At 39.4% G+C, this 15886-nt stretch overlaps 1 protein-coding gene across 7 annotated transcripts in view; it reads left to right on the top strand.

The window, feature by feature from the left end:
* LOC103480793 (phospholipid-transporting ATPase ABCA1) overlaps nucleotides 1-15886 on the top strand; it is a 213883-nt gene that overhangs the window by 157859 nt on the left and 40138 nt on the right. For all 7 annotated transcript variants that reach the window (XM_081600003.1, XM_081600007.1, XM_081600001.1 and 4 more), the window contains 3 exons: nucleotides 7860-7983; nucleotides 10136-10265; nucleotides 10996-11116. In XM_081600003.1, coding sequence (XP_081456129.1) covers nucleotides 7860-7983; nucleotides 10136-10265; nucleotides 10996-11116 — 375 coding nt within the window. The remainder of the gene's footprint in view (nucleotides 1-7859; nucleotides 7984-10135; nucleotides 10266-10995; nucleotides 11117-15886) is intronic.

Genomic DNA, 15886 nt, shown 5'->3' with positions numbered 1-15886 from the left:
TGCCCGTTTATGCTATATAAATTGTGTTCCTGTTGTATATTTTGATGATCCGTTTTGTCTTTTGCTCTAACTTCTTGTTTCCCTGTTAACACCTGTTCTTGAGTTGTTCAGTCTGTTGTGTTTGATTGTGCTCCGGTTACTTGGCTTCTCCTTTTATCCTCAAGTTTCTTTGTAATTTCTTGAGTTTGGTCACTTTGTCCTTCCTCGCTTGTCCCCAGATCCATTACAGCTGTTTTACATTCAGTTCTAAGGCTTGATTAACTCACAGTCTGATCCCAGATATCTGATTGTACATTGTTCAAGCAATTATAGACAGACGTTAAAACCCTTGTAAAGGTCCAGCCTTCATAGTGTTTAGGAATGAGAGGGCTTATGTATCCCAGAGATAAAATTGCTGTGCCAAATATGTGCACATCAACCCCCAAACAAAATCAGAAACCTTGAGAAGATACTGGCTTAATGTGGTAACAGCTTTATTATTCCATGAAAAATAAACCCTGTGACAGTGAGGCTAAAGGGCCACTCAAATCTTTCAGTAAACAAATTAAAAAGCCATATTACAATTTGAGGCAAAAACTTTCGTTTTCATATAAAGAAAAAAAAAACCTTGAGAAAATATTTAAACATCTGAAGACATCAATAAGAAAGTTAATAGTTGGACAGGAAATTGTCTTCCGGATGGACAGTGTTACTTGACATAGCGTCAGATTTGCTACAAACTGGCTTTTGGGCAGCAAAGTCTTTGTGCTGGAGTGACTGGCACAAGGTGGGTGAGGCTTATGAAAAGATACCCAAATAGTAGGATGAAAGTCATACATTTAAGGAGGCAAATTTTATGTTTGTACAACTTCAGAATTTGAAGATTGTTAAAAACAAATAGCCTTTTCTGGAAAATCCAACTCTGGAATTTTGCAAAAAGAAAACAAAAACGGTGGTACAGATTGACCTAAAACAGAAATGTCGGGCTATTTTTTAAATACTTTTTTCATGGAAAAAAAAGAAAGTTGTCTTTTTACATAGTATATGTCTCTGTAGAGACCTCTCCTCTAGTCTCTACAGAGGAGAGGAGAGTCTCTCTTACTGCCAAGCAGCAAACTCAGGCTGTAAAAATTTCACAGCTGCTCAAAAAATCCTATTTACGCAGGAGCCATAACAGAAGCTGGCTAATTGACTTGAATCCTTGATAAACGCTGTGTGTTTTCTAAGCAAAGCCTTCCTTGTGCCTGCATGCATGCATGTAGGTGGGTGGGTGGGTAGAACGTGTGTATCCACCTGGTGTTTGCCTTAAAGCAGCCCCTTTAATCCTTTCAAGGATTTTTCAAAGAGCCCGTTTTTCCCTATTCTTTTTAAACTTTAATCGTTCGCTGAGAATTAGGGTCCTCGGAGAAGTTCCCTCATCCATCTTTCAGCGAGTTGTTCATTATGGCGGCAGCCTTGGTCTCAAAGGATTCATAAAAGACAAAGAAAAACCAAAAGGGAGCTAAATAAGAAATGCAGAGATTTGGTTCGGAGAGGAAGCGACGCAGAGTGAGAGGAGAAAAAACCCGAATGTCAATCATTTTTATTTGTGATTGTATTTAAATGGAATTTCCATGGAAAAACTTGGCAGTTTCTGACACAGAAATGATATTTTCATCAGTGGATGGATACTATCTACTTCTTTGCTTTTCTTTCCCTATCATTCTCTGAACCAAATACATCCAGATAGACCTGTAGATTAGCATTCCTTATCAACACGCACAATAACACTTAACTCTGACAAGCTCCTCATACATCTGATGCTTCATAAGAGTCCCAGCATCCTCCACAGCTCCGCTCTGACGCTGGATGTCGTCTTTCCGGACAGTTTTCTTCCCTTTTCACGGACGCGGATCCCTGTGACTTGATGTCTCCTCTGGCTCAGCTCAGCTCGGGATGTCTCTTGTCTCTCCTGCATTGAATTTATTGTTGCCAGCATTCATTGGCAATTTTTAGTCATTTATTTTTTACTTGGCTCTATTTTTGCCGTCTGCATTCTCATTATTTATTAACACAGTGTCAGTGGGGCATGTAACTCGTAAAAGGTGCCAACTTAATGGGCAGGATGTTGCCCGCAGGCAGAGTAAAGGGACGGATTTACAGCTTGCATCTCTTGCTTCGAAGCACCGGGGATGCTGACTGTGTTTCTGTGAGACTCGACGGCGACAATAATCCCTTTAATTAGACTTGATTTTTCAGTGTTAGGAGAGCAGATGGGTCAGCAGCAGTGGAAGAATGTTAAAACCCTCAACAAGAGTTCGGACTTGATTTCTCTTCTGAATGGACTTTATCATTCTTCGCATTGCAACCAAAATCTAGAAGGGTTTCCACTGGGATTTTATAACGGATTAACATGTAGACGTAAGTCTGATGTGGAATGAAAAGGGCATGCAGTCCTCAAAATATTTGACAAATCACATTCTGAGAAGTGTTTTTACTTTGATACTCTTAAATAAAATCCAGCGCAACCAGTTTGCTTCATATGTTCACCGGGGTGTAATTTAATTGCAACACAAATCCAGCTTTTCTGAAAGGCCTGAAGAGGACAAACATCATGAAAAGTAAAACACATGGCAGTTGCGGAGAGGTTTTAAGCAGGTTTGGATAGGAACAGAGTATCCCAGGTTTTGAACAACACATTGACCACTGTTCAATCCATCACTGTGAAATGTCACAGTTGCAAACCTACCAAGACGCTGCCCACCATGCGAACTGACAAACGGGAAAGCGTAGCATTAATCAAAGATGCCGTCCAGAGGATGCAGAGATGCACAACTTAGGCGGAAGAATATGTTGACAGCAGAACTATAAGTGACGCGCTCCACAAATAGGACTTTGAGGAAGACTGGCACTATGAAAGCTATTGTTGAGAGTTAGCATGCCATGTAGGAAAACCCTGCAGACACGTGGATGAAGATGCTCTCGTCAAATAGCGATGGCAGCAAAACGGGGATGTTTTTCCTGGTGTCGGGACAAGAAGACACAGCAAAGTTGATGGGAAGGTTGATGGAGATGCATGTAGGCCGATAACTGAGGAAAGCCTGTTTGAGGTTAAAGAGTAGTTGGTAGAGACATAACCCAAAAGATTGCAGCTGGAAAAACAGCAAATGGTTATTTTACAAAGTATTAACTCATGGGGGATGAATAACAAACACACAAGACTTATCAGCCTTTTATTTGAGAAAAGGGGAAAATAAATTGGTGTCGTCCCGCTACTTTACCATTATTCTTTGTTCATCAAAAGGAATTACCCTCCCCCCAAAAATATGCTAAAGCTTGTGGGTGTAGCGCAACAAAGTACGGAAAAGTTCAAGTGGCTTGAATAGGTTTGCATGACACGACGGCGAACAGACGTACTCCTACAACATGACGGCTCAATCCTGCAACAAAGCTTTGTCTCATCATCTCCGGGCTCCTCGGCGGTGGCGTTAGTCAAACAGTGTCGCTCAAAAGTAAAGCTACAGGCTCCAGGATGTTTTCTGACTTCAAGCAGAGGGAGTATCTTGATCCCCTTTGGGCATTGCTCCATTTTTTTTTTTTTTTTTTTTATCAGTGAAAGAAAAATGTGAGGGAAAGAAAACAGCAGAGTGAAGAACCGGAGCAGCACTTTCACACACTCTTTTGCCCTAGTTTTTGTTTTAAAACCACTGGGAGATTTTCTACCCCTTAGGACTGTCCGACTCCCTGTAGACTACATCAATCCTCGGCTCGCCTAACGCCTCGAGCCGTGTCTGAGTCAATATCTCCACCACGTGCCACTCGGAGATAACCGCAGGCAGGCATTGTGATTATATATATATATATATAGTGATGGAGGTAAAGGTGGGGCCATCAAATTTAACTTGAGCAGATTGTATCAAACTCTACATTTACTGCCTAGCAGTGTCCGTCATCGCATTCTAGCATTGCACTCAAAACCACAAGTTCATACAGTACCCTGAACGATCTAAGCGATAGTACCTTAGCAGTTCCACAAAAATATCAAGAGTATAAAAAACGATAGTTGACAGTTTGAGGTATGTACTGTATATATATATATATATATTTTTTTTTTTATCTGCATGCTTTCCCTGATGCTATGAATGGAGTTGCGTCGAGAAAATAAGCACAAGCGGTGATATGGGTCAGATAAACCAGAGCGCAAAAGGATTTACAGCAGCGAACATAATAAAAAAAAGAGGACAAATTTCCTAGTATTCCATCATTTGCTTTTACAAATGATGGGACAAACTAAGAGAAGATGCTTTTTTTGTTGTATTCTGAAATCAAGTCCCGCTTTGCGTCACCCGTCAGCCCAGCTTCCCAAGTCAGCCCAGCCTCTTGCACCAAAGGTCATTGCTGTTTATTAATTGCTTGACTTTCCTATGTCTCTACTAACTCTCTGGAGAATGTAAGGAATAAAGGTGCGTTCAGAAAATCCCAGCGTGGATGTGTGCTTAAACGTTTACATCCAACAGCAAGGGACTAAACACAGACGGACAAATTTGAAACAGTGAAAAGTGTTTTTATTAAGAGATATTTTGTTTCATAAACCTACATCCTTTTAGAATGTGGTAGAGTTTACACTGAAATCCCATGGGGGGTGGGGTTGGTGGTAACCAGTGGCAACAGGTGAAAAAATTCTTGATGTGCGGATTCAAATGATTGGAAAATGACTACAATTCCTCAGTAATGTGAAATTCCTGATACAGGAAAATTACATAAAGAGGGTGATGTTGGGGGGGAACGCAGTGGTTTACTTAATAACACTCTTTTGGCTTGATTATGTTCTAGAGCTGCTTAGGATACAATGAAGTCTCGGGATTACAAGGCATCCTGGAGGAAAAAAAATACCACAGTATGTCAGTAGACTTGGCTTCGCATGCAAGTCAACTTAACCATGATCTCAAAGAGCTGAGGGAAAACGAAAGAACATTGGGTCATTAAGTGACCCTCCATAAGCTCTGAATATTTCCGTCTGGAGACACCATCCTTCACGCTTCAGTCGGCTTTAGCAGATTCTTCAGGGGAAAAAACAACAAATTACCAGCAGTTTAGGCTGTAAAAGATGCTTCCACGCCAAAAGAAATCAGTAGTCCCATCTTTTTTGGTGTGAGCCTATTTTATTGGTTTTAGTATTTTTCAAAAATGATGCAATAAAAAAAATCTGATTTGTGTCTAAATGTAGACCAAACAATAAGTAATTTCACTAAACTTTTATGATTTTTTTGTGTGTGTGTATTGTGGAAGGCTATCCTTGCCCATATACATGTCTGCAAAACATATTATGTATTTTATCGGAATTCATACAAAACATAAAACTATGGTTCTGTGTATTTATTAATCTTTCTTGCGTAACCTCTGACAGGGATGAATAAAAGGAGTTATTTTCAAGTCAAACTCTGCTGTTTGTGTGTTCTGAAATAGTAAGTTTTTCAAAGGAAGACTGCTTGAATATTAAAAAGCGCCGTACACCAAATGCATTAAGGTAGAAGGAGAAAAGGCAGCAAATTATTGCTAAACCCAACATCTGAAGGTTTGCTTTTACATGGTGATCGGTGAGAGCTTTTCATCATGGTCTCATGTCTACTGCAGTGACCACCTACTCATAAGAGGAGAAACGAATGTTCTTACATAAGCCCACGTTTGATCTTAAGCATCCGTGTGTTTATTTTTCCACAAAGAGAAATGATTAGATTTGGTTGCATTTTCATTAATTTCCATGCACTCATATTGTATGCATGGTTAAATCATTTTAAAGTAAAAAAATAAAATCAGCATCAAACAGAGTGGTTTTAAATTGTTTTGCGAACTGTACTTCATTCTGTGCATCTGGTGTCGCTACCTCCAGCCCTTCTCACCTCGCTTCCCCACCATTTTTTATTTTTTGTTTTTCGTGGATGTGGCATTATCATCTCTCCTAGCTTCTTCAGATAAAAGTAGAAAGAGTTGAGCATGAAAATCCACACCTGGATTTAAAATCAGTTCCTGAACACTGACATCTCAGTTCCCCGCTTTGCATGAAAATAAATACATAACAAGATCACAGAGTCGGTTCTACTGATGTTTCTGTAGCATCACAGATGCATTCAGTCACTTGGGCCATGTTATTATTTAGACTCTCTAGTTACATTGGCTACAGACTCTTTTTGAGCTTAATTAACAAATACAATATCTGGCTGTTTGCTGGCAGTTGTCTGCATTGTGTACATATCCACTAAAATTGACTTACAATTCTTTTGGAGACTGTTTCTACTTCTTAGTCCAATGTTCCGATGAAGCGTTGTAAATAGCATCATGGAGGAGCATCATTGCGATGAAATGCCGAAGGGGAAATTTCGGAAAGACCAGGAGCTTCTTAAAGAGACAGAGAACAATTTCAAGGTGTCAAATTGCAAAGTCCAATTTCTTTTAAGTTACGTTTAACATTTTCATTAGAACTGAGGGTTACGTAGTTACTTGATTGTGCTATAAAATGTTACTATATGTCTGGACAATACATAATACTCTGTTTTAATTGTAAAATGGGATGGACCCAAAAAGTCCTGTCACGTGTTTCCGAGGCATACAGCTAGAGAGAGTTTAAGTTAGTATCGCCTAACTTAATGAATCCAAGATGTTTGCAACCAGAACGTCTGTCTTTTGTGCCATTTTTCCTGCCTGGCACACGGCAAGCAGCTGAGATTAGCTGCTTCTTTTCAGAGCAGGCACCTTACCCAGAAACGTGACCGGTGAAAGTCTGTCTGACTGTGGCATTTGTCCTGTTATGGCTCCATGCAATCTTGGTAACTGCATATTGAAAGCTCAGTCATGCAAACTAATTTCACCTTGCAATAACAGACACACACACATACACACACACATCCATGGATGAAATATGGGGCTTTAATGGACTTTACCTGGAAAACTATGGCACAACTTACAACATCCTGCAGTACCTAATCTTTACACCGGCAAAAGCAGAAATGATGAATTTTTAGTCTCCTGCTGCGTACGCGTGAGCTTTGAAGACTGCGATGAAGCAGGATGCATAATGCATGAAGTTGGTTTTGAACGCCAAGCCACGGCAGGTGTATTTATAGTTTGTCCTTGCTCTTTCTGCGTTTTGTTTTCCAAACTCCGTTTCTCCTCTGTGGCGTACTGGACGTCCTTCCTGACATCCATTAGATTGTTACAAGCTCATTTTTCTGAAGTCATTTTAGCTCATTACTGCTTTGTCCTTTATTGGAATCCCACTTAATTGCCACCATGGGGGGAAATATGTTTGGTAAAGGAGTAGTAAAATACCTCGTCAAGATAAGACGTGCCTTTAATTTGTTCCGTGTTGAACAGCGAGCCAATACGGTTTTGCTCTGTTTTCGGTGTTTTCTGTCTTGTTTATCACAAAAGAATCCAAAAAAGAGGCAGATAAACAGAGTTCTCATCTCTTGGGTCAGGATGCTGCGTTTCCCCTCGCCTTTTATGATGTAAAAGGCGAACATCTGTTTGCCTGAGCCTCAGCTCATCCATTTATTTGTACATGTTTTTTTCCGTATGTGGGCCTTTTCACAGATCACACAGTATGCTCCCCACTGTCAAATATGGTAGATGAAACTTGATGCGCTGTGCTCTCTGAACGCGCCATTTGGAGCTCTGCAACACAACGGCGCTCAGCGTGTGAATGGAGTGCAGGGTGTTTGTTAATTATCAGCGACGTCTTCTGAAGTTCTGGCTCCTCTCGCCCTGCTGATTAAAGATTAATGTTCAACATATTGCGCTTGGGCTACACAAAAACCCTACGAGGGCAAATAAATATCAGAAAGTTTGTCATGCCACTGATGGGTTTGTTTTCGCTTTGTTTTTGTTTTTTTTTTCTTCAACAGAACATAACCCGCATTAATGACATAGTGAAGCAGGTGCTTCTGATATTCCCACATTTCTGTCTGGGCAGAGGTCTTATTGACATGGCCAAGAACCAGGCAACGGCAACACTTTTCATCAATTTTGGTAAGTACTATGAAGTTCTAAGGCTATTAAGAACTATTAAGCTGGCATCCAGTGGTAGGGTTTAAGAAAAAAAACACTCTTCCTCTTACACACTGCACAGGAGACTGACTGCTTGTGACAAAAACTACAATTTCAAAAGCTTAAAATGCCGTCACTTCTTTTCAGGAAATCAAACCAACTTTTTATTCTTTCTTTCTTGCAAAGCAGAATGAACTTTTGTTTTTGTACATTTGAATCAATAAGTTTTGTGCATTTTTGTTGATATACGCATTGAAATAATGTTTCTTCATACACCAGAATATTATCCAGATTACTTAAAAGCATCCTAACACGTGAATATCTTTTGTCAAATTCAAATTCATTTAATCGACACAACAAAGAGGAGGAAAAAAGTACTCAGAAAGAGAATGCACTCTCTGTCTGTGGGAGGAAACTTGACACAAACTAGAGTGTGAGTTATCCTTGAACAGTTTGGCTGAAAGGAGAACAGATGAACGCTAACAAACAAACACTGAACAGGTTGGTGAGAACAGTAAAACATACATGCTGAGATCGGGGAGGGCTGCTTAAAGCTACGGGGAGAGAAGAACAGATTGGGGGGAAAAAATTAGAAAGAATATTTACCCATTCATTTTATAAGGGTTTGTTTCTCTTTTTTTTTCTTTTGACAAATACCTGGGTTCCATTTATTAAATGTACAAAAACAGTTCTTACGTTCTACTAAACTAACAATGGATTGCTTTTAAAGCAGTGCGATTCGATGCCACGACAGGATGTACAAAGAAAGAGGTTCATAAATGATACAAATATTCATTTTTATAGAAAAAAAACTAACCATATTAGTACTGTTAATAATATTAATGTTGAAGGTTTTGACTTTTGAGGGGATGTTGCTCAGATAAACAAACTCAAACTCATGGAGGACTAACACTTAAAAATCAGTTTGAACAAACTGTATCTGCAGTTGCTGAAAATGACTCGGTGGGATCCTTCCACTCACCTCCCCTCCCCGATTCTGACCAAATATTGAGCATACCAGAGATCTAGTTTGATAAATATGGGGGAACCATGAACTGGTTCGAAAACAGTAGTTGTTCAAATTGCAGCTCGCCCTATAATTTTGAAAATGGCGTATACCATGTGACCAACCGGCACGTGTGTTTGAGTGTAACACCTCAAACATTCGAATATTCGGGCATAAAAAAAACAGCATGCCTTGGGTCTACTTGTGGTCACAACTCCAAGTAACACTAAAGTAGTACACATACCCACAAATCATTCTCAGCCCTTCCCAGAGAAGCACTAAATTCAACCACAGTCCTCATTTTAAAGTGACACCATACTATTTCTTTCAAATTGCTAGCTCTCCAGGGGGGGAAATATTTGACCGGTAACACAGCTCCCAAACCTCTACTAAAGCTCTTCTCTGCATTTGAGTTAAATTTAGAAGGGAGAAAGGGAGACAAGTGGCACGGTGGCTGCGCAGGTGGATCCGGGGTCGAGGGGGCTGTCAAGAGGCAAAGAGGCACATGAAAGAGGAAGAGGAGTCTTATCTGTCGAGAGATGGAGCAGGAAATAGCGGTCTGAGGAATAATTTGCAGTGGTGGCAGAGACCAGAGAGAGAAAAGCAATCACAACTTAAAAGGGCTGGTGTGAAGAGGGGCTATTTACTAGAGAATGAGACTGAAAGCGCTTTCGTTTTTCTTGTCTCTCATTTCGCTCCCCCCGCCGCTCCCCTCGCCCCGCCGCATCAGGCTGGAAGGAGGGAGAAAGTTTGTCGAGGGCTGTCACCGCTTTACTTATGTGTTCATCCATTAAAGACCCTCACTTATACAAAACAAATACAGGATGTCAACAATTTTCTCAAATGACTTTTTTTTTTTTTTTTTTTTTTTTTTATTTTGGCTATTCTGTCCAAAGCTTAAATGGCTTCTTAAACTGCTGGCTTCAATAATATGTCACGGATCAATTTTAAAAGGCCAATAACATTTACAGAAGACACGCCGTAATTTGGCTGTCTGTGAAATGAAAACGTAGCAGTTTTCTTTTTTATTTCAGACAATTTTTACCTGAAAAACTTTCTGACAAAATCTAAAAATGGAAATAAAATGACCCATGAATCTCACCGCTGTCGTCATATCCTTTGTTTTAGGGGAAGATCGTTTTAAGAATCCACTGAGCTGGGATATGGTGGGAAAAAATCTCCTTGCCATGTCCATTCAAGGAGCTGTGATGTTCATCACCACCATTCTGATCCAGTACAAGTTCTTCTGCAAACCGAGGTGACTCTTAGCAACTTTTTAATGGCATTCCTCTTTGCCTAGGTACAGTAATATCAGACAACAATTAAGATGTGAAAATTTAACATAGCCAAGAGAAATTTCTTATTTAACATTATCTGAATGCAAACATGTTTTGGCGAGCACAACGATAACATCAGCGTCCATAGTTCATATTTCTGATAATCCCTTCTTTTCAAAGACGCTACATGAATGATCAGGTTTTCCTGAAACACTCGAGAGCTGAATAGGAATATTAGCACTATAGGTTGTTCAGCACCAATCTGATGATTGAATGAAGAACACATTAATTTACTGAATGGTAAATTATAAGTAGTAATTTATTGTTCAATAAATTAATGCATCTAAAAGGGGTTTTGGATTGAAAATGTTGCCTAGTTTATGTAAATTTTCCTTAAAATGTGATTAATTGTGTTAAATAAATTACAAACCCTTCCATTAAACTGATTAAAAAATAAAAGTGTTTGTTCCACAAGCAAACAACAAATCTTTGCAATATCTGTTTATTCGTTCTGCGACTGCATTTGGGTTTGTGGGTGTGAGTTATTTTGTCAAATTAATGTTTCCATGGAAACTAACCCTCTGCAGCTCATGAAAATTGTAGGAATTGTTTTCACTGGGTTTGAACTTTGACCGAGCCAATTTATTAGGTTTATTTTAATATTGATAAGCAGAGATAATCGCAGCCCTTGACTTTTTTTTGTCCAATCAGGCTTGTAACACCAAAGCAGTCGGCTACAGAGGAGGAGGACGTCGACGTTGCCCGGGAACGCAAGAGAGTGTACGAAGGCAGAGCTCTGAACGACCTGTTGAAGATCAGTGACCTCACAAAGGTATTCGACCTTGATTTCTTTTTTTAGTCGGTGTTATCCAGTCTTTTTCTATGACTTATCATAGAAAAAGATTTGCAGGCTGGTTTGCACAACAAGACACAATCACACAATTTGAATGCACTTTGGCATAGTCCGTTTTCAATGCGAGAGCCACAGGATTCTAATTAGTGCAGGAACACACTGCCTTCAGATGATCCCCAGCTGCCTATCTTGTCTTGAAATGTGGCAGTTTTGTGAATGTGTGTAGTAACATTTCATCATGAATGCCATAAAAAAAAACATATTTTTGAGTCCTTGGTTTTTCTTTTTCTTTCCAATCAAACATCAGCAAGGTACTTTGTGTTTGCCCTTGAGGATCCTCATTCAATTTTATTATTTTTTTTATCTTACATCAAAAAACATATGTATTTTACATTTTTGAGATGCATTTCGCACACAGTAACCTCCTCATTTATCTTCACCTCTGGTGAAGATGTGTGAAAAGGTTTCAATTTGTCTTTTAGAGCAGTAGCGAAATTTAATTTCATTTTTTTTCATTTACTGAGTTGGAAAAATGCAGACTTTAGAAATAACAGTTGCTAACAACTACTGGCATCCCTGACAGGTAATGATGAATAAATAGCATATTTTTTTTATTTGGAGTTTACTGTTTTAAGATTATCAAAAATATGTCTAGTAAGTAACCTATGCGTCTTTGATTCCTCAGGGTATAAACATGGAGTAAGATCAGGCCTGTTTTTCTTACCTACTTTTAAAAAAACGGGGAACACAAAGTAACATGAAGCAGAAGTAACATGAGGAAATCTATTTCTGCATGTTTGTTTTCTGTGGTCATGCATTTTTGTGTTAAATGAAAATTAAAAGCTTAATTAAAATACTACGCAAAAATATAAGAATGCCTGCTTTCTTAACACAACAAATACCTAAAATTAGATCAGGCGAGCATAAGACCTTCATATTAAAGACGGAATGCAAAACATACATATTTGCCAAGTTGAGCTAAAATTTCGAGCTGTTTTAAACGAGCCAGCTCTCAGAAAGGAGAAGAACTTCCCCTCACTAGCAAGGAGTGTCATCTTCAGGTCACCGTCTCTCTGTAAGCACAATCTGTGTGAAAACTTTTAGTTGTGTCAATAATCATGGATGGTGCTGTACAGTATGTGGCTGACTTTTCTTAACATGTTTCATATATTCTGTACAGTTCAAGTAAAAAAAAAAATATCAAGCACATTTATTAGAAGATTAAAAAAACCACATTTACAATGGCTGTTCCCTTAGCTCAATACTTTGTTGAAGTGTTTTCTGAGGTTAGTTTCAGCATCTAGCCTTCTCAGTTACACACACCTCTCACCAATGAGTTAACCTGATGGACGTGACATAAAGTTCAGCTTTCCGCGTTGAAATCCCCAGAGATTAATTGGCATCCTATAAGTAAAGCCTTGGTAGAGGTTGCAGTGATTCAAAAGCAATTCATTCTTCAAATGTGTAGCTCAGGAGTAGGACACCAAAACATCTCCCGATTTTATAGATAAATCATTGACAAAGAAAGCAGTCACCCAATAGTTGAAATAAATATAATCCTGTAGTAGCATTACAAAAACTGATCATTTCTCCAAAAGAAACGAAAATACAAGATTGATACTGTAGGTCATCGTTTCTTGAAGCAATTCAGCAAAGACTGACACAGAATCTAAGAGATGCTCCATCCCTCCAGTTGATCATCTGGTTTAGTAATCATGTTTTTAACTAACAGCTGTTTGGAATATGTATTGTTGGAGCTAGAATACCATTTTATGTCTGTGAAACTGTCTTGCTATTAAATCTGAATACAATACCCATCTATTTGTTTGAGGCACTTCCTGCTTCACATGGTTTACAAACCAGTGCCCACTTCTTCAATAACAATAGAAGCAGAGGAACGTATTGTGAAGCAGTGAGATTGTGGTTTTGATGTGCCAATGACTGTTTAAAGGTTGTATCGTGAGTCAACACAACGTTTTTAGTTTTTCCAACTCTTTATTATGACGATATGATTCATATGTAAGTATCACTTAAAAGATTGTCAGAAAACTAGACTGTCAATGAAGAAAAAAGCAGTCAAAGTCCAAGGATGACAGAGAGGATGACATGCGACTGGTTATGTTTCGGTGTTGGTTCTCTGGCCTTTAGTTTCATCACAGCGCTTGTGCATCTCTGAGGCGGCAGGATTAATGTTTGCTCCACTGGCAGATGTTCCCTCCCCGCGGGCCGCGTGGCAGCAGGAAGTGCCACGACGGCAGCCTCCGTTGCACTTCTGACGCCGACAGTTGGCTGATCTGAGAGCCTCTTCCTCCTTACCACCTTTCCTTTACTTCTCTGCTCCCTTGGTCTCCTCGGTCTCACCGTACTTAATCTTTCGCTTATTGCTCGCTCGCACAGTTGGCGCCGCGCTCTCAGGGATAATTACTGAACAAGTGCTGGCTGAAACAGTTGGAGAGGTAATGTATTACAAATCATCTCTCAAGGTGAAAAAAAAATGAGAAGCTTGTATAGTTGTTCCTCTTCAGATAGGATTTATGTAACTTTTTGGAGAATTACGCCTCATCGGTACAACGGATGACTTCACAAATCTTCTGTTTCTGATGAGGCGCAGGCAGCACTCGAACACCTTCTCCAGTGACGGCCTGCGTCTGAAATGACACATTTTCCGTCACTGTGGAAAAACAGCAGTTTGTTGGCAGAAGGCATCAGGATTCTTCATGCAGTGCCCTCATTGACTCCCACAACAGCTGTGGCCCATCCATTTGAGAGGTGGAGGGGGGGTTAGATAAAAAATTGATCAATGAGCGCACGGCTTCGGTGGCCACACGCCACAGGCTAGACCCCGTCATAAATCCAAGCATGCCTCTGAAGCGATCGACAGCACATCAGTCATCTGTCGGATTTCCGATTCACCCTCCTTCCTTCCAACTCCTTTTTCCTGCTCCTCCAAACATCAGTTCCCCCCCCCCCCCCCCCCCCATCTGCTAGCTTCCACTTAGCATTAGCACCTCGGCTGTCACCGGTTAAGACTCTAATGGAAGCGTGTCGGTCTGAGAGCCCGTTATTGGGATGCCGCTGTCAATTGAGCGTTCCAGACGCTCATTAAGTTGACAGGGAAGTTTTCGGGAGACCTATGACAGATGTTTGAGTTTAGAAGATGAGCAGATGAGTGGCACCTTGGCGAGCTACAGCTCAACTCATGCGATAATGTTTGCCCTTGGACTTTTAGTGGCACAAATCAGACACGAGCTGGCAAGAGATCTTTATTGAATGATCACTAAAATGTTACCTCTGTTTCTCCTGGGTGTTTGCAAAGATGGGGAAGTAGGTATTTGCTATCCAGCTGAATTTATTATTATTACTATTTTTTTTTTTTTTTTTACATTTATCACTTAAAAATAAAAACATTGTGTCTTGAAATGACTGTACTTTTTAGAGAATTCTCTCTGCATAAGATAAGAAAAATAAAAGATGAGTATTGAAAATGTATTTTACTTCCAGCCTGTATGTTCATCCATCTAAATGACTAGATGAAGTCATTTTTGTTTTGAAGAAACAAATCTTTTTTAGGAAAACCCAAGAAGAGCTGTTGACAAGAGTTTCACTCTCAAAAATATTGTCAAGCCAAGACGTGACACGTTAGCAGCTCCTAACAAAGATGTCTGAATACTGGATTTAAATATAAAGGTGCTTCAAAATAGAAGTAATTCAACTATGTGCACACCTACAGTATGCACATCTTTTGTCTGTTTTTTGGTGTAAAAGTCACATTTACTGTGTTTGAGTTTCCAAACTCTCCTTGTTAATTTACCAAATGCTAACTTGAGTTTTCTTCAGGATTTTTGGTTGACATTCCATCGCTCCACCTTAAATGAAAAAAAAAACCAAACAAACAAAAAACGAGCTGGTACACAAAGTAATCATTCTTCATAGCTCTGAAGGACACAGTCTTTGTTGTAGATTTCAATTCTTTTTCATGTTATATCATTATCAGCAAGACTTTCTCATCTAACCACCTGCAGCAAAACAAAACTTTGGATTGACTATAGAAGAATTTTCTTGGAAAAGAAAACTGTGTAATGCACTAATTATACTATTATGTTGAATACAATTCAGCAATTCTAATTCCAAGTCAATGTTACTGCAATCCATTGCCAATACAGTTTTATTTTTTGTTTTGTTTTGTTTTGTTTAGTTTTTTTTAGGTAGATATAGTCTGATTAGGCACATTGATATGGAGCGGCTTAATGAGGCTGGTTTGAGCCGTGGATGGTTTTGTGTGAAGTCTTTCAGATTGACCTGAAAAATCCCAGCCACCTTTTATTTGGACTACAAAGAGTCGGAATGAAATGGCTGCTTTCAAATGTTTTAAAGGTAAATGATAGAGAAGCGACAGATCCATAATTAGACAGGTTTAACAAAGCTGTACTTTGTGTAATATGACTCATTAATATTCATTCATGCCTGTGACCACAATGTGCCTTTGGCAACTTAGGCATCCTGCTTCAGATTCTTTGAGCGTCCTAACAAAACAAAAGGAGCACTTCACATGCCCTGCCCTAATTGACTTTAAAAGAGAAGCATCTTGATAACTATGATGCAGATCCATAGTGGTGTTTCAATGTCTGAGTAGTCAGTAATTTGCACTCTGGAGTCATTTTGGCCCAGTCTTTTCTACAGAATTGTTGTAATTCAGTCACATTGGAGAATTTCCAGCATGACTGACCTCTTTTTTTTTTTTTAAGAGGT

This window comes from Poecilia reticulata, chromosome 18 (assembly GCF_904066995.2).
Source record: "Poecilia reticulata chromosome 18, P_reticulata-male-v2, whole genome shotgun sequence".
In the NCBI taxonomy this organism is placed as follows: domain Eukaryota; kingdom Metazoa; phylum Chordata; class Actinopteri; order Cyprinodontiformes; family Poeciliidae; genus Poecilia; species Poecilia reticulata.
This window is presented reverse-complemented; position numbering and strand designations above follow the sequence as displayed.